This window comes from Blennius ocellaris (genome assembly GCF_963422515.1).
Source record: "Blennius ocellaris genome assembly, chromosome: 6".
NCBI lineage: Eukaryota > Metazoa > Chordata > Actinopteri > Blenniiformes > Blenniidae > Blennius > Blennius ocellaris.
In genome coordinates, this window is record NC_137655.1 from 8,929,433 (window position 1) to 8,951,725 (window position 22,293).

General features: G+C 40.6%; 1 protein-coding gene across 1 annotated transcript; it reads right to left on the reverse strand.

Annotated features, from left to right (window-relative positions):
• Positions 1 to 641: 641 nt before the first annotated feature.
• On the reverse strand, positions 642 to 19,082 carry mrasa (muscle RAS oncogene homolog a). Its single transcript, XM_080497731.1, has 6 exons — positions 18,951 to 19,082; positions 7,532 to 7,787; positions 7,232 to 7,385; positions 5,587 to 5,686; positions 4,420 to 4,499; positions 642 to 3,486 (listed from the first exon to the last, which is right to left on the reverse strand). The coding sequence occupies exons 2-6, from the start codon at positions 7,722 to 7,724 to the stop codon at positions 3,387 to 3,389; spliced, it is 627 nt and encodes a 208-aa protein (XP_080353857.1). The 5' UTR covers positions 7,725 to 7,787; positions 18,951 to 19,082; the 3' UTR covers positions 642 to 3,386.
• Between the last annotated feature and the right edge of the window lie 3,211 nt (positions 19,083 to 22,293).

Here is a 22,293-nt window from a genome sequence, read left to right on the forward strand (position 1 = left end):
ATAACACAATATATAATTATCAATTGAGCTCAAATAAACATTTTTGGACAATGTGCAAAGGTAAAGACCACTCTGGTACCTTTGATCCTAATTTTTATTGTGTGATAATTTCTAGTTTGAATTTGACCTTTCTCTTTATTAATGATTACAAAATGTCTATCACCTGCAACCATAGGTTGACACTCTGCTCTCAGGTTGCTCACATGATAAACTATTTGGCGGTGGGTTAAGTTTGATTCTGGGGTTACCAGGCTTCCGTTGTGTACGTCTTTGTCTTTCGCCTCCTCTTACTGTGATACAAACATCTCCATTTCCTCCTTCCCCATGCCTGGAAGCTCCATCCCAAACATCCTCTGTCCAGTGCCAATCTATTACACAACTTATTATGTGTGTCCGGAAAAAAGAAGAAGCAAACGAACATGTAAAGTCACAATACTTGTACTTTTTTATTGAAATATAATCGACCCCTGAGGCTAGCGAAAAAGGCCACAGTTCGTTTGTGCCTCGTCTAGCTCCTCAGTCTGACACAGCCAGTTAGAACGCAACAGACCTGCCAAAAAACACATCACACAATTGTTGTGAAACTCAGATTTTTTTTTTTGGTTGTTGTTTTTTTTGTTTGTTTGTTTTTGTTTTTCTAATCCAAACTTAAAAAGTTGACACAGCCCTTCACATACTGACTGAGTCTCAGAATGTTCACAAATCATTTACAGAACTCCAAGTACAAGAAAAGGAAGGGGGGGGGGTGTGCTACCTCTCCAAATCAAAGTGCTCCATTTAGCTCACATATGGTCCGGGATCAGGTTTAAGAGATATGTCATTAGATTTGGCCTGAAATCTAACGGGAGGTATGAATCTGAAGCCGGGAAGTCAAACGGACGACACCTGGCTCGTACATGAATATGTTGACATTTCAAGGCATTTTTTTTTTTTTTTTAAATGAAAGATATTCCCCCCTTTCAATCTATACAGTAACAATGGAACCAAAAGACTAGAAACTATCTCGGCTGCCTCAGATAAATGACGTTTTTTTTTTTCTTGCTTTAGCCTCTGTGTGATTACATTGTGAGGCCGTACATGTGAGATCCAGTAAAGCAGAGGTCCTTCCTTGAAGCTCAGGACCTGACAAGTTGTCCTCCTCTTGGTCCATAAGGTTTCGGGACTCCGAGGCAAAAAAAAAAAAAGGCCTCTGGCCCTGTGAAATTCCCCCAAAATAAAGAGATAAAGGAAAAAAAAGGTGGGGAGTATAGTTGTTTTTTTGTTTTTTTTTGTCCAGGTCTGGGACACACTGAGGTAACATAGACAGTAATAAATTATTCAGTTGCTTAAAAAACACTTTGCAAGAATCATATCAATTCATATCAATAATACAAAATGGTATCAAACATACATGATGCAACATTTTCATCAAACATTCAGGTTTTTTTTTTGTTTTTTTTTCTTTTTTCTTGTTCCACCTCATGACAGAGAGTTTTTGCTCCATGATGAGTAACCCCATGTCTCAGGTGCTCCTGTGGAAACTCTTGATCCAGTCTCTTTAACAGTAGATTAAAAGAGATTAACACTGCCTTCCATCTTTTGCTGAGGTTGACTTTCTGCTTCCATGCTGAGGCGAATATTTTTTTTTTGTTACCTTCTTAATTCAAAATTGAAATCCAACTTTATTTAATCTCGGTTACAATCGTTGCCAAAGCGTGCGTTGGCACGCAGGGTTGAAACACCAATCAGCTCTTTGCTTACTTTGTCACTTTACATTCAAATCTTTTTCTTTCTTGCTTTTTTTTTCCTTTATTTTTCAACCGTGCCTTTAAGGTTTGACGAGAAAACAACATGCCAATAGGAAAGTCGTATTAAAAGTGCAAAAAATGTATTCCTTCAAGAGTCGGCATTCACCCAGACAAGAAAGTTGTCCACCGAAACTTTAGTGCGTTAACAGTACGAGCCATTTCGTAGGTTATTAAATTGTACATTCCTACCACCAACCTCATGACAACATACGAGTGTGTGGCTGCTTCGAGTGTGTGTGGCTCAGCCTACTCCGTAGCTAGGTTAGCATGGCTTTAAGTCCCAGGAGCTCCTCCCGGGGCTACAGTATTTCTCCTCTGTCCTCCACTCAATCATCTTCCTACACTGTCCTGAATTCAGTGCTAGGGAAGCCCCTCCAATGACATAAAGTGACATCACATTATTTTGGTTAGTGGCCAGTGCAAATCAGCTCCTCCAGCCTGTGTGGGCTCCGAAACGCAGAGCTCTTGTGATCCCTTTAACCTATTCAGTTTCACTCAGAAGTTCCTACATATCTTCAAAACAGCACTGTGTGTGTTTACATTGCTGATTATAATTAGAATGTCGTTTTTTTTTTTGTTTTTTTAAAATCACAAATATAACTCGTATTCTATATTTTCAGGTACAAAAACAAACCCCACTAAAAGTAACTTTAAGAGTATTATTAATTCAATAGGAAGGGAAAAATATATATCAGGACGACTGCTCATACAGTACTGATAAATGGTCGCACCCATTACATCACAGACGATGACTGAAGAGGCGACCCAACCGACAATAACTATTTCTTTAAAAGAGAAGCAGTGGCTCTGTGTACATGTGAGAAAGTAATTTGTAAGAGTTTCTGTAAACACATGGGTGTTGGTGCAAACCCCGTTACATTTACATGAAAGTGGAACCCCTCTTCTTCTTCTTCTTCCTCCTCTTTATACACTGACACCATTTCATTACTTCAACAAGCTGATATGGCCAACGCAACCACCCATACAATACAACTTTTTTGTCACATTACTTTTGCTCGCTACGACATGCCCTCTTCCCCTCACGTGACCGCGAGGTGCACGCAGAGCTCTTGGCCCACTCGTTCACAACGTCATCCGTCACCGCTCTCCTTTGTACAGAGACACAACCTGCCACTTGTCTTCCTTCCTCAAAGTACAGGAGTGTGATGGAGTCCATGAAGCATGAGGCGCTCCCTTTCCTTTTCAATTCTCCGGAGGGCGGGTTGACGATTGGAGGTAATTCTCTCCTCTGCCCTTTGAGTTTGTCTTCTTGTGCCACATTTGATACCAACATCAAAAATTACACTTGATTGAGAAAGTTAGTTCAGGAGTTCAATAAAGGGGGGGGGGGGGGGGGGTGGTGGCTCAAATGACCTTTGAAAGAGGGATTCCAAGGCAATTCAAAAGGTCTGATGGGCCAATAGTCTGATTAATACGTTTCAGCCTTCGTCCCTCTGGATTCATTGGACCAAACCCACCCTCGTCCCTTCTGTGCTCCAGTCGTTAACCAATGCTAGGGAGTTCCCTGACATCCAAAGGTGTGTTGATGTGCGTGTAGGTGTGTGTGCACGTGTTGAATGGTCAAGATGACAAGGGAGGTCACAATATGGCGCAGTGGAACCTGTGGGAGCCCGTCGACCGCTCTGCTCGCCACTTCATCTTCTTTTTCTTCTTCTGGTTGCGCTCGGGAACCTGTTGTCTGTAGGTAGAAACAGAACGTTGTCCAGTCAGCATTGACTTGTCTGACCCTTAACCTGCAGGTCTGGAGCCTCATGTGTCTCCTCGGCTCGTCTCTCGCAGGCAACCTGAAGCTTTGAGACGCTCTCATACCTAAACAATTCTTCAAAATCATCGACTTCACCAAAAATCCATGTCAATCGCTACCAAGACATTATGTAAAGGTGTTGAGAGGGTTGGATAGAAACTGGGTCTACAGATAAAGAAGCCTGTGTATCTGAAACACCTGCAGAAAGAAATCATGCTCAATGGCGATCTTACCATTTCAAATAATTTCCTGTTGTGGCAATTGAGGTAATCCGATCATTCCAAATAGATATTAACCCAATAAAATGTAGATTTGTGACAAAGACTTATGATTAGATAATACATTAACTGTTAAAGGCTCAACTGCAGATCCTCAGATATTTCTACAACCTGGCCATAAGAGGGCAGTGTTGACTCATTAATGTGATTCCCTCTGTTTAGGTACTTTCAGAACAAAAAGTTTCCTCATGAGTCACTTACAGATTTGGCCTCTGCTCAATGAGAGTTTTCCCCAACTCTGATAGTGTTTTTCACCAACATACTGTAGAATGAGTCAGCCCTACTCGTGACTTCTTTCTGTGAGTTGAATCCATGCAGCAGTACTTAAAAAACACACTGAAAACACTCACATCAACCAAATGTCTAAAGACAGGAAATAGTTTTGGGATTTTTTTCTGTCCTCTTTCACTCTTCCCAAAATCCCTTGGCCTGTCTTCACATACCAGTATTACACTGAATTCCTCATAGGAAAGAAAAATTAAGTTAAAATTCCTTAATGTATATTGCTCTCTGTACAATTAGCTTATGGCCACTGCTGTCCTAAAAGGTTAAGCACCTATTTTACGCCAACACTTGAACCAGAAGTTACCTTATAACACGGACCAGCTCGTGAAAGGCTTTATCCACGTTCATAGGCGGATCCTTGGCACTGGTTTCAATATAAGTTATCTGAAAAGAGGAGAATTTTATAGAACAAATAGAACATGATAAAAATCAGTTGCAGCGCGACAAGACAAATGACAACGCTAGTGTTTGATTACGTGCCATTTCTTATCAAGTGATAACACATAAGCAAAGAAGCAGGCAGGTCAATCACCTGTGTTTCACGTTTTTCTAAGTCTTGGTGAGCCAAGTTCTATACCAGGAAATAGCCGATGTATATCTGCAACTGTGCAAACGGTTACCTATTATACAGGGTTTTACAATAAAGCTCATTTTATCATTTTAATTGGTCTAGCACTCTAAATCAAATCTGTTTCAGTTCAGCCATTTGTAGTGTGAAAGCCACATTTGCTCAGAGTGCGCTGTTCAACATTTAAAAGACATTTCACAATAAAAAAAACAAACAATCAAAGACACATAAAATTGTATAGGGTAAAAATACTGTACAATAAAAAGTCTATACAAAATGAAGGGATCAGTTTGTATGCCAGGATGCAGGGAAAGGTTCATATGTTCCTCCAAAGCTTTGTTGTGTCCCCCAGGTTCGGCCTGCACCACACTTTGATCATTCGAAAGAAGCCTGTTATTATTCTATGTTTAGAAAGCTAAATTTACACCTACATCTTCTTTATCACAACTACAGAGAAATATCAGTTCATCAGCTAAACACACCTGAACAGTATTTGATGAAGGCTCCACACACCCCCATCCTACAGTTTATTGTGACCAAACCTGCACTAATCCTTTTCGTCATTGTTTCTTTAAGCCATTACACAACAAGATTGAGCTTCCATGTTGCAATAAAATGGCTAAATGTAAAAAGTGCTTCATTGTACGGTGCTGTTGTCCCCCCCAGTGCAGGATGTAAATCCGCTGGAGTCACTCAGCACCACAGTGAGAGAAACGGACTCAGAAGCTCTGCCTGAATGACAAGATTTATACATAAGTTTCCTTTCTGTTACCATGTGGAGCTCTGTTTATGACAGTGATGCAAAGGGCAAATAACACGGCTTCATTTGCTTCAAACAACCTGAATCAATAAATCTTAAAAGTGGAGCCACTTTTGAAAGGAATCCGAGCGTCCACTACTCACATTATGTTTTGCGGCCATTTCCTGGCCCTGGTCTGTTGTGACTTTTCTCAGATGGACCAAGTCCACTTTGTTGGCAACCAGCACCATGGGAAAGGCCTCTCTGAAACACACACACACACACACACACACACACACACACACACACACACACACACACACACACACACACACACACACACACACACACACACACACACACACACACACACACACACACACACACACACACACACACACACACACACACACACACACACAATACAATGCATTTTTTGTATGAAAAGACATGTGATCAGGACCATTTAAGTCTTCAAATACGATGGCATAAGATACCAGGCGTCGATATGATAAACGTATGTGGACAGTCTTCTGTAGCACTTAAATATTGTCAAACTGGTAGGTACAGTCAGGTACCACCAAATATGGACAGAGAGTTGTTAGCTCAGCTCGGCTTTCTATTTCTGTTTCACCTCAGACTCCTGTTTTATTGTGTGCTGTCAGTCAACCACAAGTGAGCAGATGCTGCTCTCTCCACTCGCACTCACAATACCACAGACTGTCACTGTTAGGAAAAGAAAAAAAGAAAGAAAAAAAACGGATATTCTGCCAACTGAGAGTGAAGTGAGGAAGAGAAATTTATTTTTACCCACTCATATCCCAAATGATGTGACAGCAGCACTTCTGAGAGCTGCCTGAAATGTACCTGACGAGCCAGCATGGGGTAGGGTTTAATCTACGTAGAGGACGAGGACGCTGTGGTGACAGAACGATGGAGGACTTCAGCGATGAGAAATATTCTGTGTGCATTGTTGTTGAACTTGAACAAATTAGAAAATCGTGCTTGCATGCAGAAGAAACCATTGGCCACCGGGCCTAACAACTTCTCTTGGGGAAAACCCCGGGACACGTGTTGAAAGATGACATCTGTTCCTTAAACCAAAAAGGCAAATTTAGACAGATGCGGTAGCATATCTGCCATCTGCAACACAGTAAAAGGATTTATGGCATTAAAAAAAGCCTAACTGTTAGAAAAACAACTTTGCCTATCAAAGTTTGAAACTATTAAAGTACCTTTCATCAACTAAACACAGAAGAAATGAATTACATTTCCTCACAAAATTCAATAAAAATGTTCCTATGCAGGCAACCATTACTGTAAGATCTTCATGATTTAGTATTTTATTTCCTGAAGACTTGCACTAACCTCAGCCACAACCCCTTAGCCCTGATTCTAATCTGAAACTAATCATCCGTATACTCAAAAGGCTTCACTTTAAAATCTCATACCAACAAGTGGGAAATGTATGCTTTTGCCCAAACAACATGGGTTTATGCACACACCAAGGCTGATTGAAGTGCCAGCTAACGTGTATTAGTGCCCCATGTATTCATAAATAGATCTTCCTTATCTTGTATCCACAAGCTGAGTGTTCACTTATCTCTTTATCGGTGCCAGACAATTATTAAAACCATTATTATTGGAGTCTTTTTCGACATGAAACTCACTTCCTGTAAAACAGTGTCAGATTTCTGATGATTCATTCTGCAGGCAAGGGTTTTTTCTCAGAATTCTACATTTAACAGGAATGCACATGCAGCTTTGGTTTAAGGCAGACTTCTTATATCAGGGAGGCCGTAGCTTTACCTGTCTTTGACCCGTAGTATGAGCTGATGGAACCGGTCCACATGTTCGAAGCTGGCCTTGTCCGTTACTGAGAAGACGATGAGGAAGCCGTCTCCTGTCCTCATGTACTGCTCCCTCATGGCACTGAACTCCTCTTGTCCGGCTGTGTCCAGCACTGGAATCCATATAAGAGACACAAATACATCAGAACACACAGTAGTGAAATTTCATTTTTATGTATAGAATGAAATGGGGATGAAAAATGGTTCTGAGGCAAATTGGATCATTTCTGGCTGTATTCTGGGTCATTTTCAAACTCACCATCCAGTATCGCCCACTGTCCATCGATTTCAGTGTGTTTGAGATATGAATCCTCAATAGTGGGGTCATAGTCTGGCACAAAGATCTTCTGGAAAAACTGGATGGTCAGGGCGCTCTTCCCAACACCACCATCCCCCACCACCACCAGCTTGTACGTTGGCAGGTTGTCACTTGGCACAGCGCTGGTTGCCATGGCTACCCTGGGCAGCGGCAGCGAAGGTGGGAAGTCGGCTAGTAGGCGGCTGATGAGACACACCTGGTGGAGATAGAGTGCAGAGAGTGAGAAACCGACAGGGGTCGACAACGGGGGGGGGGGGGGGGGTTACAAAAAGGAGACGAGGTGGTAAAGCTGTTTTTTTTTTCCCATCACCAAGGAGACAGCAGGCCACATATAGGAGTAGATCAAAGAAAAAAGATGGTTGCAAAAACAAAACAAAAAGGATTGGAAGAAACCAGAATGGACAACTGCATTTTATATCTGAGGAATAGGAGCATCAGCTGGATTAGACAACAGGCAGATTGTCAGTTGTATGTAACTGGATGTGGAAAAGCTTATGAACGCCAGACAATTAGCTTCTTTCTACATTTACTGAGAAGTTGCTGTTTTCCCAATAGTTTCACTACCGTGCCTTGGAGCAAACATCTAGCACTCCTTACAGGCCAGGAACTCGGTGATGGCTTCCACTGTGCAAACTGGCCAGATAGGTAGCATTTCGCTGTTGGCTATAACTGAAATATGTGTGATAGTATCCAGAAAATAAAGGCTCATTCCATTCATGTACAGCTTTCAAAAACAAATGGTTACAAACCAAGAGCTAATAAAGACGCCTTTGAACAATTTATATTATTTACCTACTTTTTTCCAAACATGAAGTTGGAGATAGCAAGAGCTATTTTTCATTTTGTATATGTTGCAATTTATCAGGGGAGATTGGTCAAATTCCTATTTTACAATTTTCATTTGTTTCCATTTGCTTGACAGTTATTCAGCTTTAGAGACGTCTTTTAAAAAAAGGATCACTTGTACCCTCTACTTGTTTCTTTTGATCATGATTCATCATCAAATATTCAAAAAGGAAAGAATCGTGCCAAGAAGTCCTTTTCCAAGCACATCTTGAAATATGTTTTATTTTCTAATATTATTTAGTCCATCCATATCCATCGATTCCAACTGTATCAAGGTGATGGTTATGAGACCTGGAGCCTATCTCAGGATTTATCTGGAAAAGCCCCCATTCCATTGCAGGGCAATAACAGACACTTGATGGATAGAGCACAAGTACTCCTACCATGAGGTGACAAATAATGGATTTACTCCCATAGTGCTCATCTATAGTAAAATGTATTTGAATTTAAGTATTTGCTGATAAATAGTACAATCTCTCATGTTTACAAAACAGAGTAGCATCAAATGTTGAAAAATGTACATCTTAAAATATCAGTTAAAAGCTCAGTTTAGAGCACAGACATAACGCAAAATGTAGATGATGAGACTAATGTTCTCAACTTTCCTATTCTTAGTTGACAACATATGCTGGAATTGTTTAAAAAAAAAAAAAGGAATATATTGGAAAAATGGGATAATGTGCACTGTGAGGTCAAACTGTATTCTTGGCACCACTGATGCAATAAACAGTGCAAGGAATGCATTCATTTCGAGAGGAAGCTTAACTTGTAAAAGCCTGCTTCGTGCAGCTTTCAGCACTTTCTGGCTTCACTCGGGTTTCTCTGGAGCTTTGTTACCCAACCTCATGTCACGGACCCTCACAACCAACAAAAGAAATATATTTTCTCAGCATGCATGACATTTGTTAACTTTCATTGTTTGTATATATGCTTTCATACAATTTCGATACTAATTCATCAGCTGTCATCTGTAGACCTGCGTGTTAAACTGAATCTCGAATCAGCCAATCACATGACAGCGACCCAACTCATTTAGGTGTGTAGAAATAATTAAAGTTCAAATGGATTATTAAAATGAAAAGTAAAGGATTTTGGATGGAGCGTAGCTCTGGTTGCCAGATTTGCTAGTCTTAGCGTTTCACGAATAATTGATCTGCTTGCTGGGATTTTCACACACAACCCTCTTGGAAGGTTTACAGGAAACATCAGTTTTGCGTTCTATCAGTAAAGATACCTTTTTGATATCGGAGCTCAGAAGAAAAAAAAAGGGACAGGTAAGAGAATACAAAACATACATCATAGCTTCATCCAACCTTATATCATTGGTCTGGCATCCAGGACTATAAACTGAGTGTGGTTTAAACCTCACAGACTACCAAGTTGACTGCATCTGTTCCATGTACAACCTATATTCCTCTAGTAAGTCTACGACCGTATAACTGCATGCTTTCAATACACAGTTATAAAGTAGTCATTTGTTCATTCATTGCTGTACCAGTGTTGCTTTACTTTCTGAGTCACTCTCCTGCATTTACGTTTGTGTGCAGTATAAATGTCAACCCGTGATGCAAAGTCACTCTTGCCTCAAGTTAAGAGCGTTCCTCTGGATAACTACAAAAAGCTTCTATTGTGAAAGCGACAGGAAATGCCACAGCAGTTGTCAAGGAGGTCAGCGTCTCACTGCCTGGCAAGTGTTGGCCAACCAAGTGAGACAAAGCAACTTTTGAGAGCCACCGTGTTTTCAATATAACAACTAAAATAGTACAAAAAAAAAAAAAAGACAGACTTGGAAAAAGATTCTGCATTTGGTATCGATGCTGAAACCAGACTAATGACATCTTCGCTCCATGACCCTGTAAAACCACAGGACAGAAGAGGGAGAGCCGTACTTAGTAATTATACCCTTTTCAAAACAAAAATACACATCTTACTACAATATAAGAGCTTTAACAGAAGGGCGTTTCAACATCCTAGCTCTGTGTATTTAAAAAAACAAAACTACAAAATTGCACATAATTCAGTTGGCCTTTACACTAGCACCACAGGGGAATAGCTTGTACAGTACTTCCCTTCTAATATAACCATGTGAGTCAATATGGGACATGACTTAAGGAGCTTTAAAGGAGCCATATTATGCAAAATGTAATTTCGAATGGTTTAACAATAATTAACAATAATATGTGTCCCCAGACCTGCGAACTAGCCTCCAGACATGAAAAAAGTCGGTCATCTCTCTCACTCGTTCTTTCCATTTTTTTAGTGAAGGTGTGCTCCAACAAGCCAATCAGAAATCGGTCTCGTGCTACATCACCAAAAGCATTAACCAATCACAATCATAGCGTAGCAATTACTGTTGTTTGGTTTGTATCCTTGAATAATACGCAAGAGTAACAATTATTCTGAGATACTCAACATAGGATGTGTGACGTGCTGCTTAAAAAGTGCTCTGAGTTATATGCAGAGCAACAGGCTGAATATATTCAGTATAATAGGAAAAACCGTACCAGTTAGCAGAAGCTATGTTAACTGCTCGGTAGTAACTGTAACAAAATGTATGACTAAACTAAGAAACATATTCAGACACACAATATTTTTAACTAAGCATTCTGCAATGTCCTGCTGCAGAGTCTGAACTTCTTCAGGAGAATCTCCTTCTGCATCACATTCTGGTTCAAACTGGTATGGTTGAATGACAGCATTTCTATGAGCCATAGCGATATATCCAATTAAACATTGGCGCATGGTACCATGAGAGTAAGGCACATCCTCCTCTCCCCAAGATGGGCGTGGTATAGGCGTAGAATCACAGACACAGCATATTCTCATAGGACCAACTATTCAAATGGCTGAAAATCAGAGAAATGCTGTATTTGGGGCAATAAACTTTTCATAAAAGCTTTTTGGACTGTAGAGACCTGTGTGAAATAGTTGAAAGGGACTGTATCATATTGGATCTTTAATATCTGTCATGCAATCCTGTGCTGTTGTGGCAAAATACTCACACCACCGCTGACCACACAGATACATAAAAGGCATGCGGCATGGGAGAGGAGAGCGGGAGAGAAGGGTGAGAAATCGGAAACAGGGGAGGCTGCAGGAGGAACTGGGAACATGTGAGGACAAAGTTTATAGAAAATCTCCAACATGGTATTGACTCACTACAACAGTCACAGCAATTTTATGAGCCGCTTCCTGTTTTTTGGACCTTTTTCTCGTCTTGCTCCATAATAATCACGTCTTAGACTCTACATATAAGACTCATGGTTTGGAATAATGATTTTAAGAGCGAACGGCAACTTCACTGGCAAACAAATAACCACTGCACTATAAAAACAAATGTATGTCATGCATCCCATGCATCTTTGTTTTGGGAAAACGACAATTATCACGGTATAAATTGTCCACCGAGTTAAGTTTTATATAAACAGTTAACTGACCGCCTCGCTCATCCCGTACTCTCTACACTAAAGTGTACTGCAAGAGGTTTTAGTGTTGCAGTAAATGTACAGTTTGAACTCCCAGCAGATGGACACTGAGAACACCACAAGTGAAAAACCAAGTCCTATGTTTAAATACCAGGCTGCTGAGTAAGGTAAACAGTTAGCCCTAAAGCTAGCTTTGGTTTTGGCCTTGGAGAGAAAAATCCAAATCGCCCTCTGTGGGAAAGTGCTTGTGGATGAACACAGCCTCCAACAGGCCTGTGGCAGTATCCTTAACACATTTTTCAAGCATTTCAACCAGCTATGGGAGGGCATTATAGCAGAAGTTCATCTACAGGAACTTTACTCAAGTACTCCGAACCATCACAGGACATTTCTGATATTTCACCAGGACCCAGGGCCTACATTTAATTCAGGGGTAATTATTTTGCCCCCAAGAAATCTCCCTAGTAGTGCGGTAGCAATTCGCAATGGTTCAAAATCATTGGAGATTGGGGTCTATAGTGCTGAAAATATCTAATCAGATTACTCAGTCCAAACGTTCCAGGTACTTTTGGCCGGTGTGGCTCAACACAGTGAGTTCCTCACACTTTTATGCACAGTCAAGATCTCCACAAAGACACTTTTATCTGTCCCTTATGTTGTGTGAAGATGTATTTTAGCCACTTACTATTTTGCAAGTCCTCTAAATAACATCTTGATTTCAACAGGAAATGGCTAATGTCATCAGTCGGTAGCACAACACGAACTTAAGGTGGAAATTTACTAAATATACAGGATTCATTAAAATGTATACAATTTCAATATTTATATTAAGTGGCATTTTAGGACCGACATGTCATATTATGCATGATTCCTTCCAAGAGCTGCTTTGAGGTTGATTTGAACAGGGTAGGACATAAATTCACTTTCTCTCCCTCCAAACATTTTGCCGACAGTGACGTGTTTTCATTGGTTACGAGTCTTGAAAACGATTGCATCTTTTTAAAACTGTGCCTCCAAAAATCTATTTTCCCCTGGAGAACCCACAGACTGCCTCAAATGCTGCAGGACGGGGAAGCCAGATGCTGACACACACACCTATTCTCACCAACAAACAAAAGCTGTCCTCGGAAGTGTCTTCTGGTTTTCTTTGACAAGTGCCAATCTAATTTCAACAACCTCACAGCTGACGAGGCTTTGTGCTCACCCCATAATCTCTGGAACCCTTCCAACAGAGACCCCAAACCCCTATATTGTGATCTGCTGATCACTTGAATCACGTATCAGTCGATCAAATAAGACTCGCCAATAAACACTATTCCAGATCCTTGATGGTCTGAACTGAAAGAGCAGAGGTCTTGCTCAAGAAGTACTTTCAGCACTGAGAAGGATTAAATATGCTGTGTGTCGTTTACTGTGCGTGAAGCATGAGTTATGAGTCGCACCAAATACAAATGAGAAATGAAAGAAAGACAGCAACCAGCTCTACGATCCAGCACAACGCCCCCGCCACCCCGCCCATTCCTCCTTCACCCACCAGGAAACAGCTGTCAGCTGGCTCAAGTCCATCCATTCCTGCCCGGCACAATGGAGGGAAGGAAGAGGTTTCCTTCCTTTCCAACACCAGCCAGGTTCAGCAAAGAATTTCTGAGCCAAATTCCACACATTAAAAAAAAAAAAACACACACTTTAGTTAAGTCAGGCATCACAAAGTTACAAAACCCGCCTTTTGAAAAAATTAAATAAATAAATAAATAAATAAACACAGATACAAAGGACAGTGTGAATGAATTACTACAAGCTGAGAGGCAATATGAAATGGCAGTACCTGCCACTAGGTGTGGTTTTCACCCTCGCCATGGGTGTGAGGGGTGACCTAGGTAAAGCCAAGCCAGGGCACAACCTCTTGGGGTGTGTCAGGATTTCCCCCTGCGAATCGGTGTGGTGGCTCTTTCACTTAAACACCTCTCACTGCCAATACCACAACACAACCCATGTGTCTGTCCAGACAAAGATGCGAGTAGAAAGCATCACACTGAGCGGCAAGGCATTTTCCTCTTCTCACCCTCATGTACAATGGATACATTTTACCATTTGTTTTGAGCCTCACAAAAACAGAGGGGAAAAAAAAACACTTTGTCCTGTTGTTTGAGGTTCACATGCTTCTGGGAAATACTCTTAAAATGCTAATAAAGGGCAGAGCCATGTTTCAAGTTTATTAGCCGTTTAAAATGATCCCAACAGGACTAAGCTTTTACTCTTTTTCCTCTTACAAATACTAAACTACAGTGAGTATCAACAATTCCTATCTTCTGTGAATTTACTGACACGCTGCTGTCTGTACAAAACAGAAGACGCCGCTGTGTTTCGGACCTCGTATTTTGTCCTCACAGTGGCTCCACACAGTCTCTCTGGGCTGCTTGAGAAATAGTTAGTCGCTGTCTTGGGAAAGGATGAAAGGATTTCCCTCTTCATGTGGGAACAAAGTGGCAACACAACTCACAGAGCGGCAACAGGGAAGAACGCAGAGGTGCACACCCCGTGCGATTTACATCAGCACTCATCTATCATTCACAGGAGGTGATTAAAAAAAATGTGGTTCACAAAGTTTAAAATGATTTATTGCTTAAGGCAGTTGTCATGTTACTACAGTATTTGGCCAGACTCCAACTTAATTACAATTTGCAGTTGCTTTTTTATGCCAAAAATGTAATTTTCTAAAATATTATAAAGCTTTATTTGTTTATACATACTTTGAATGTGATAAAACACGGATTAGGCCTGGGGTGTCAAACATATGGCCAGTGGGTCAAAACCAGCCAGCAAGAGGCTCTAATCTAGCGTGATAAACCACCAAGCAAATTGTAAGAATTTCGAAGAAAACATTGATTTATTTTTTATTAAATCTCTTATGCATAGCGTAGAATACATAACAAAACACTGAGTCCTGAGCTGAGATATCAGTGATGCTGCTAAGAAAGGTAGCATACCAACATTTCCCTGCAAGCCATCAGAGGGAGTTTGTGAAAACATGCTTAATGAAACAGCTATTAAAGGGTTTCTTTTGTAGATTTCACTATAATTTGAACCAGAAGGTGACATTAAAATCAGCTGTAAGTTTTTTTTAGTCATTCCATTGAAACAGTTTGGTTTCATAAAAATATAGATATTTTCATCGCGTGGACTCTGCACCACAATAAAGAGAAACTTTAAATTTACAAGTTATAATGGCACTGTTTTACCAGTCCCAGCCCACTCGAGATGAAATTGATCTGATTGTAGCCCCTCAACTAAAATGTGTTTGACACTCCTTGTATAGATGCCTTTTTCAAATAGCAGCAACATTACCAACATGACAAATTTTCCTTTGAGATATTAGAATAGAATAGAATAGAAGCACTTTATTAATCCCAGAGGGAAATATTTTGACACACGCTGCAGGGTGACGTAATGGTTAGCGCACACGTCTCACAGTGAGAAAATTTCCCATTTGAGTCGAAGATCTGTGGCGTTTCTGTGTAGAGTTTGCATGCCGTCTCGGTGTGAAATTACACGTGTGGTTGTCTGTCACTCTGTTTGTCCTGTGGTGGACTAATAGCCTGTCCAGCATGTCTGCTTCTCCCTTCACCCACCTCTAACCACCGACAGCCTTTTCTGATCCAAAAGACTTGGGCTCTCAGGACAATATCATACATCTCTAGAGTTTCCTTCAAAGTGGTGCTAGTTATTCCAATGTCACAGTGCAAAGATCCCGATAGATATTTTTACATCTCTAATGTGCATAAGAATTTTTTTCTTTTTTAATGAAGTGAAGTCAGCGAGCTGCCCCATCACTTTTCCTCCAACAACAGCACACTTCAGAATCAAGACGTTTTAAACACCCCGTGCTACATTGCCTGAAAGGACAAACTCCAAAAAGCCTATTGGATGTTCCGTCACATGATTGTGGGTCATCACTAGTGACTAACTTGGCAGTCTCTCGTCTGAACGGGTTATTAGAGAGCCCATTAAACCATAACTGCCCAAAACACTGCATTCTGTTTCTCTGGGCTCAAAGCTGTCCACATGCAACTCGCACACATTTCAGCAGCGTGCTGTGATTAGCACCGGGCATGTCCTCCTCTGACCTCTGCAGTCAGTCTCTCTGGAGTTTTGTACCACGTCTTTGAGGGTGCAAAGCAGGCTGTGAGATGACTGCAGCCCTTATAGAAATGAGACAAATTGAAAGAATTATCATCTGCGCTTAACCAATTTTCTATGTTGGAAAGAGCTCATGTGAGGATGAGCTAAGTCAAAATTAAATAAAAAAAATTTATTACCAAATATAACAAATTCAACCTTCAGAGAGCCAGCCATCTGATACATTTATTGAATAAAGCTAAATGCTGATCTTGATAGTTTAATGAAAAGATAAATAATGTACGAGCATGCAGTGAGACACACATTTTAATTTACCCCTATAAAATCTTTGTTCTCATGGAATATTGGTCATCAAAAACAAGTTTTAAGACAAAGAAAAGGTTAATTTCTCCTAAAATTGTTTGTTAAGGGTGAGACTTTTATTTATAAGCAATAACCAAAGTTAAAACTTAAGTTATGAGTATAGAAATAACAAAACTAATGTTCCAAAGATATTATATTTCTTTAAGAAGCATATGTCTATTTAACTATTTATATGTGAATATGTTTGTTTTCTCTTTACATTTATAAAACACACTCGTGAAATCACAAAGCCAAGATTCAGTGACATGATGCTGGACACAATCAACTATACCATAAATTTCCCTTCCGTGTTTGAGCTGCTGTATTCTCTGTTACATCAACCACCTCCATGTCCTCCTTCACCACTTCCATCAATCTCTAAGGTCTTCCTCTCCTCCTGATGCCTGGCAGCTCCATCTTAAACATCCTTTGTCTGATATATATCCACCATCTTTCTACGTCTAAACTATCTGAACCAGGCCTCTGGTTCTTCATCTCTAAAACTGCTCCACTTCAGCTCTAGGCAGGACAGATTTTACACCTAGTGTAACATTAGTCCTCTCTGGATGGCTGTGTTGTGTTATGTTGACAGAAGACGTCGTTTACGTGTTCTTTTCTAATCTTTGGCTCACCTGAAAGTAACAATTTTATCCACAGATGTTTGGGAGTTGTTTTTAAACATTATTTGCTGTTAACATAGCAATCCAGTGGTGAACACACACAGGTTCAATTCTAGGTCCCGTCTTTTCAGTGTGATTTGCATGTTCTCCATGTATCAGTTCCACCTCAGTCTCTCTCTGCAAGTCGACATATGCTGCTAACAGACACTTTCATCAAATCTTCAGTGGGAATAAGCTGCAGCTCCTGTTAATCTCACTTTAATAAGGCGGGTATTAAAAAAAAAAAGGAATGAACAGGGTGGAGTTTTTGAAGTGAACTAAAATGTGTAAACTGCTGTAATATTCAGTATGATTGTTTTTAAAGCAAGTGATTGCATAACTAATTTTCAAAAAGAATCATTTTTGACTTGTGATTAGAATCGTATTGAAATATTGACAGGGCAAAATATTTGTAAACATACTAAGAAAGCTATTGTACATGCATGTGACAAAGCAATTAGAAAATAATTATTTGTTTCACAAAGTGGTAAACGTCTTGAATTTAGCTCAAGCCATGTGAGCCTTCCAAATACTACAGTAAAATATGATCAAAATAATGATTACTTCATTCATTATCAATAATATTTTAATATGTGATTCAGTAAATTGAGTTTTGAGTTTATAACCACAATTGTGATTCGTTGTAATTTTACAAATGCACCCAATGAAATAAGATCGCTCTTAGTTACATGTAATAGCATATGAATCGGTCACACCATCACAAGAAAATATGCAATTACACTGGGAGCACTTTGAGTGTGCTGCAAATGTCCTCAAAGTCTGAATGCTGTGATTGGACAGCAGTCTGTTTCTCATTAGGAATTACAAACATGTCCACATGCCAGGTGGATATTTGCTCATCACACCTCATTTATTTTGCTCAATTTCTCGCCAAATAACTAAACCTGCCTGAGCTTGCTTTTCCACACTCCGGGCCAAGCTCTCGTCACACTGCGAGATGCCAGGAGCGTCACCTTGGTGAGACTTCGTGCATCCAAGTGTCAGTCTGAAAGCTGTCGGGAATCATTGTTTAATAACCAGCAATGGCACAGAGGAGAAGAGACATGTGCAGAATGCACCAAATGTTGATTTCCCTGGGTGAAAGAGAGAGCTGTCAAACAGCATTGAGCGTCTGAGCATCATCATTACAATCAGCAGGGTTTGGCTTGTGCATCATGTACAGTTATGACGAAGACATAAAGAGGCATCAGACAGTCAAATGATCTGACGATTTCACTTTGCTATTAATAGTGATTAGTGTGTGTGTGTGTGTGTGTGTGTGTGTGTGTGTGTGTGTGTGTGTGTGTCTGAATGATCTCATCCTATGATTTGAGACGTGAAAAATCCGTCTGTTCTCCTTGCCCAGCGGTTCACTGTGCGCTCGCGCGCACGCGCGCACACACACGCACGCACGCACGCACACACACACACACACACACACACACACACACACACACACACACACACACAATCTCTGCTCTATGTGTAGCGCGATCAGCCCCAAAAAACACCACCACCCAAGCACCAAACGTACGTTTTCTGACAAAAAAGCATAAAATTGTTCCCAGAGGGTTAATTTTGGCCAAGCTGAGCCAAGGCCCCCTCTGTCTGTCTCTGTTTCTCTCTCTGTGTGTGTGTCTGTATGGAAAACCAACAGCAGCCGCCCCGGAATAACGGGATTTTTTCTTCTTCTTTTAATTGCTTCATATTTCTCTTCAAGTTTGCAGCTATATAAAAAAAAAGAGAAGAAGCAAGAAATTCAGCCAATTGCATACAATCGCTAAATTAAAATCTATCTTGATAATTCCGAGTTTACAGCAATCTGTTGCCCCTGAGCTGAACGTCCAGAGGGGAGTTTCTGGGTTTTCACACACGGTTAGAGAAACAACGCACCGTCCGCATTCACACACCTCCGCCTTCTGTATCCGCAGCGAAGATAGGGGAACTCACCGAGACGAGCTCCTCGACAGTGACCGGCGAAGACACGTCCTCACACCGGCATAGCCCTCCACATCTCCCCCCTTTCTCTGCTTCAAACCACCGCCGCCCTTTCTCCACGGACGGGAGTGCTCTGCCCACATCGGCGAAACAATACGGACAGCAGCTAATCTCTGTGTTGCAACAGCTGATGCTAAAAATAGAAAAGCCCCAAAGGGGTGAAACGGCCTCTTTTGGTGAATACCAAAAAGACGTAAGATAAGTTTTCGGAAGAATGACACGTCGATGTGTCCAAGAGAGGCAAAATAAACGCTTTGGCTCTCTTTTATTTGTCTTTTTTTAAGGTGAAATAACTAAATGTGAAAAAGGGGGAGAGAGAGTTCCCCTTTTTTTTAGTGCAATGGATTGTTCCCGAATAAAGATGACTTCTTTAAAGGGGTAGTCCTGTCAAATTAGCTGTCCCTGCTTCAGGGGAGCCGGATGGCTCAATTAAAGAGCAGCAAATATGTTTGGTTTTTTTTATTATTATTTTTATTTTATTTGGAGGGGTGTTCAAAACACACACAAAAATGCTATGCCGTCAGTTTCATTTTACATTACTACGTCAGGTTTGAACAAACCCTGAGAGAAGTAATCCCAGTCATTATATCCCAGTCATTGATATACTTGCTAATTTCAAATTCAAATCCTACATGTTTCCTAATTTCTACCTTGAAAAATTCCTATCATTGGCATTGATTTCTCATTGGATTTCATCAAAATGTTACCTACACCATCGTGACTATTCCACAATATAACATGTAATTTGCAGCCAAAGAGCCAAAAGATGTGATGTATGGTTGAAAATATGCACGAGTGAAAACCAGAATCCCAGATATAGAAATGTATGTAGGGTATCTATTTCAAACAGATCCTTGCCTTCTAACTGATGTATAGTCAGACTGGACAGGAGCCACTTAAAATAAGTGCTTCCCGGAGGCCTTCATGATTACATTGTTGTTTGTGAGCAAGTGTGCAAGGAGTGAACACTCAGAGTCGAGGAAATCCCATGAGATATGCTAGAGAAACTACTGCGATATCCATTATTTAAAAAAAGGATTAGCATAATGTCACACTTACTGTGCACCTACAAATAATGTGACGTGACAATGACCAAAACATACACAGATATACATGTGCGTGCATGACTGCGTGCGTGTGTGTGTGTGTGTGTGTGTGTGTGTGTGTGTGTGTATATATATATATATATATCCCACTATCTCTCAGCACAGACTTCCCCGGAAAGACTGTCACATAAGTACATAGTATATTGTTCTATGTAATAGCAAATATATCTTCAATCTGTATTGCTTTAGAAGAAATGTTTGGTTTGGTTATCCTTGTGTAAATCAAAAAAAGCAAGAATTTACTAGGTGTAGACAAAAAAAACTTCCCATGAGCAACCAAAATCCAGAAGAAGAGCAAAAGACAGACTGGATAACACTCAAGGACACACAAATGAGCTTCAACAGCGGACAAGCTGATTGAGGATGACAAAATACATACACAGGGAGTGGAAAGACTATGAGGCACAGCTGACAACAATCCATCGGTACCAATGAATGACCATAAATGAACAGAAAGATGATTTCTCAAAACTTAGGCTTGGATCTCAAAACTAAACATGAAAAATGCCTGAAAAACAGGGACCCATGAGGGATACCTGGTGAAAACCAAACACGAAGACAGAAAACTGGCAAAAGCACATAACCAGGACCATAAAAGATGCTTGTGAGTTTTCAGAGGTCAACACATGTGACAGTTAATCTCAATATTATCTGCAGGTTTTCAATCAAAGAAAACAAGATCTCGATCATGTCAGTATCTAATCTGCATTGACACGCTTGCTTCCCTGTATGTTGATCAGAGAGTCAGAGGCTGTTTGACGTAGCCATCCGTTTTGACTCACAGGAGGCAATCAAGAGGCAGTGAAGTGAGTGACTGGGTTATTGATTTATTCATCCATCAAGAGGTCACTCTACTAGATTGGGCTGCGGGCTGATGGGATCTTAATTTAAGAATTGATTGCTTCGAGTCTTCACTATAGTCCTCCGATTTTCTTCACATTCTGCAGGTATGTGAAGGGCAGGGTCAGACAGTGTGTAGCTTGGACACCGGCTCTCACTTGCCGTGCATTTACAGTCAAGCACTTTGTGACAAACTGTCATGTTGATCTCCTAAAACGTCCACAGTGTTCACCATGTAGATCTTTCGAGTGTCACGGATCATTAAGCACTGGTGACGTCTGTGTGTGCGTCAGTCTCCATGCTTATACTGTATGTTCACACACATCAATGTGGAGAGAAACACTGAGTCCAATGTACAGCTCAGCTCAGCTCAGCTCAGCTTCTTTGGCACCTATGCCTTCACCAGTGCCATATGCCTCCGACACTTGACTTATCACATGGATGTATACACACATACATATGTATTGACATGTGGCTTTTACAACTTTTTTTCTAGTTAATCTAATTTGGTTTTGGGCCCCTTCTAGAAGGTGTTGACAGTGATTTTGCTCTATAAAGCTCTATAATACTATCTGTCAACAAAGTGAAATAGAATAGAATAGAATAGAATAGGGGATTCTCTTTCTTTCCCATCAAACAGACACAAAACGAGTGCTTCCTTTGCCTCTGTCCTGTTTCCATGGAGACACTAGTGAGCTTGTTCTTTCTACGAGGAACAGACCATCTGACTTCAACACAATATGCTCAAAACACACGCACACACACACACACACACACACACACACACACACACACACACACACACACAAAAGTAGGACAGCATTACGTAGTCATTGTAGTACAGGACAGTGTGTAAAATGGAATTACTTGATTGTGTGTGTGTGTGTGTGTGTGTGTGTGTGTGTGTGTGTGTGTGTGTGTGTGTGTGTGTGTGTGTGTGTGTGTGTGTGTGTGTGTGTGTGTGTGTGTGTGTGTGTGTGTGTGTGTGTGTGCGTGTAAGCTTATTTTATTTCTGCGTCTCAGAAAAGTGGTTGTACATATAGCTGTGATCATGTATTCTTCTCTGTGCAAGTGTATATATCTTTCCAACTAAACCACAGAGCACACCAATGATGCATTTAATAACAATGTCAAGCAAAGTGCAAAATGTATGGAAAACCTTTTATACGTTGCACAACTATTGGTGGTAGTGGTTGCCGTCTTATCACATGAGAGGGAGAGTTGTTTGAGCTTCTGACCTTGTGTCCACAGCTGTGCTAATACTCACAACAATACCCCAACTTCAAGTGTAATATTGCTTTTATGCAACACTTATCACTGCCTATTTATCAACTGGGAAATGTGACAGT

What these genes read in the sequence shown, in the direction of transcription:
- mrasa (XM_080497731.1), bottom strand. Translation starts at nt 7,724, where the DNA reads ATGGCAACCAGCGCTGTGCCAAGTGACAACCTGCCAACGTACAAGCTG. An exon ending in ATACTACGGGTCAAAGACAG is followed by an intron (nt 5,687 to 7,231) that starts GTAAAGCTACGG and finishes TGTGTGTTTCAG; the next exon opens with AGAGGCCTTTCCCATGGTGC. An exon ending in AAATGGCCGCAAAACATAAT is followed by an intron (nt 4,500 to 5,586) that starts GTGAGTAGTGGA and finishes TCCTCTTTTCAG; the next exon opens with ATAACTTATATTGAAACCAG.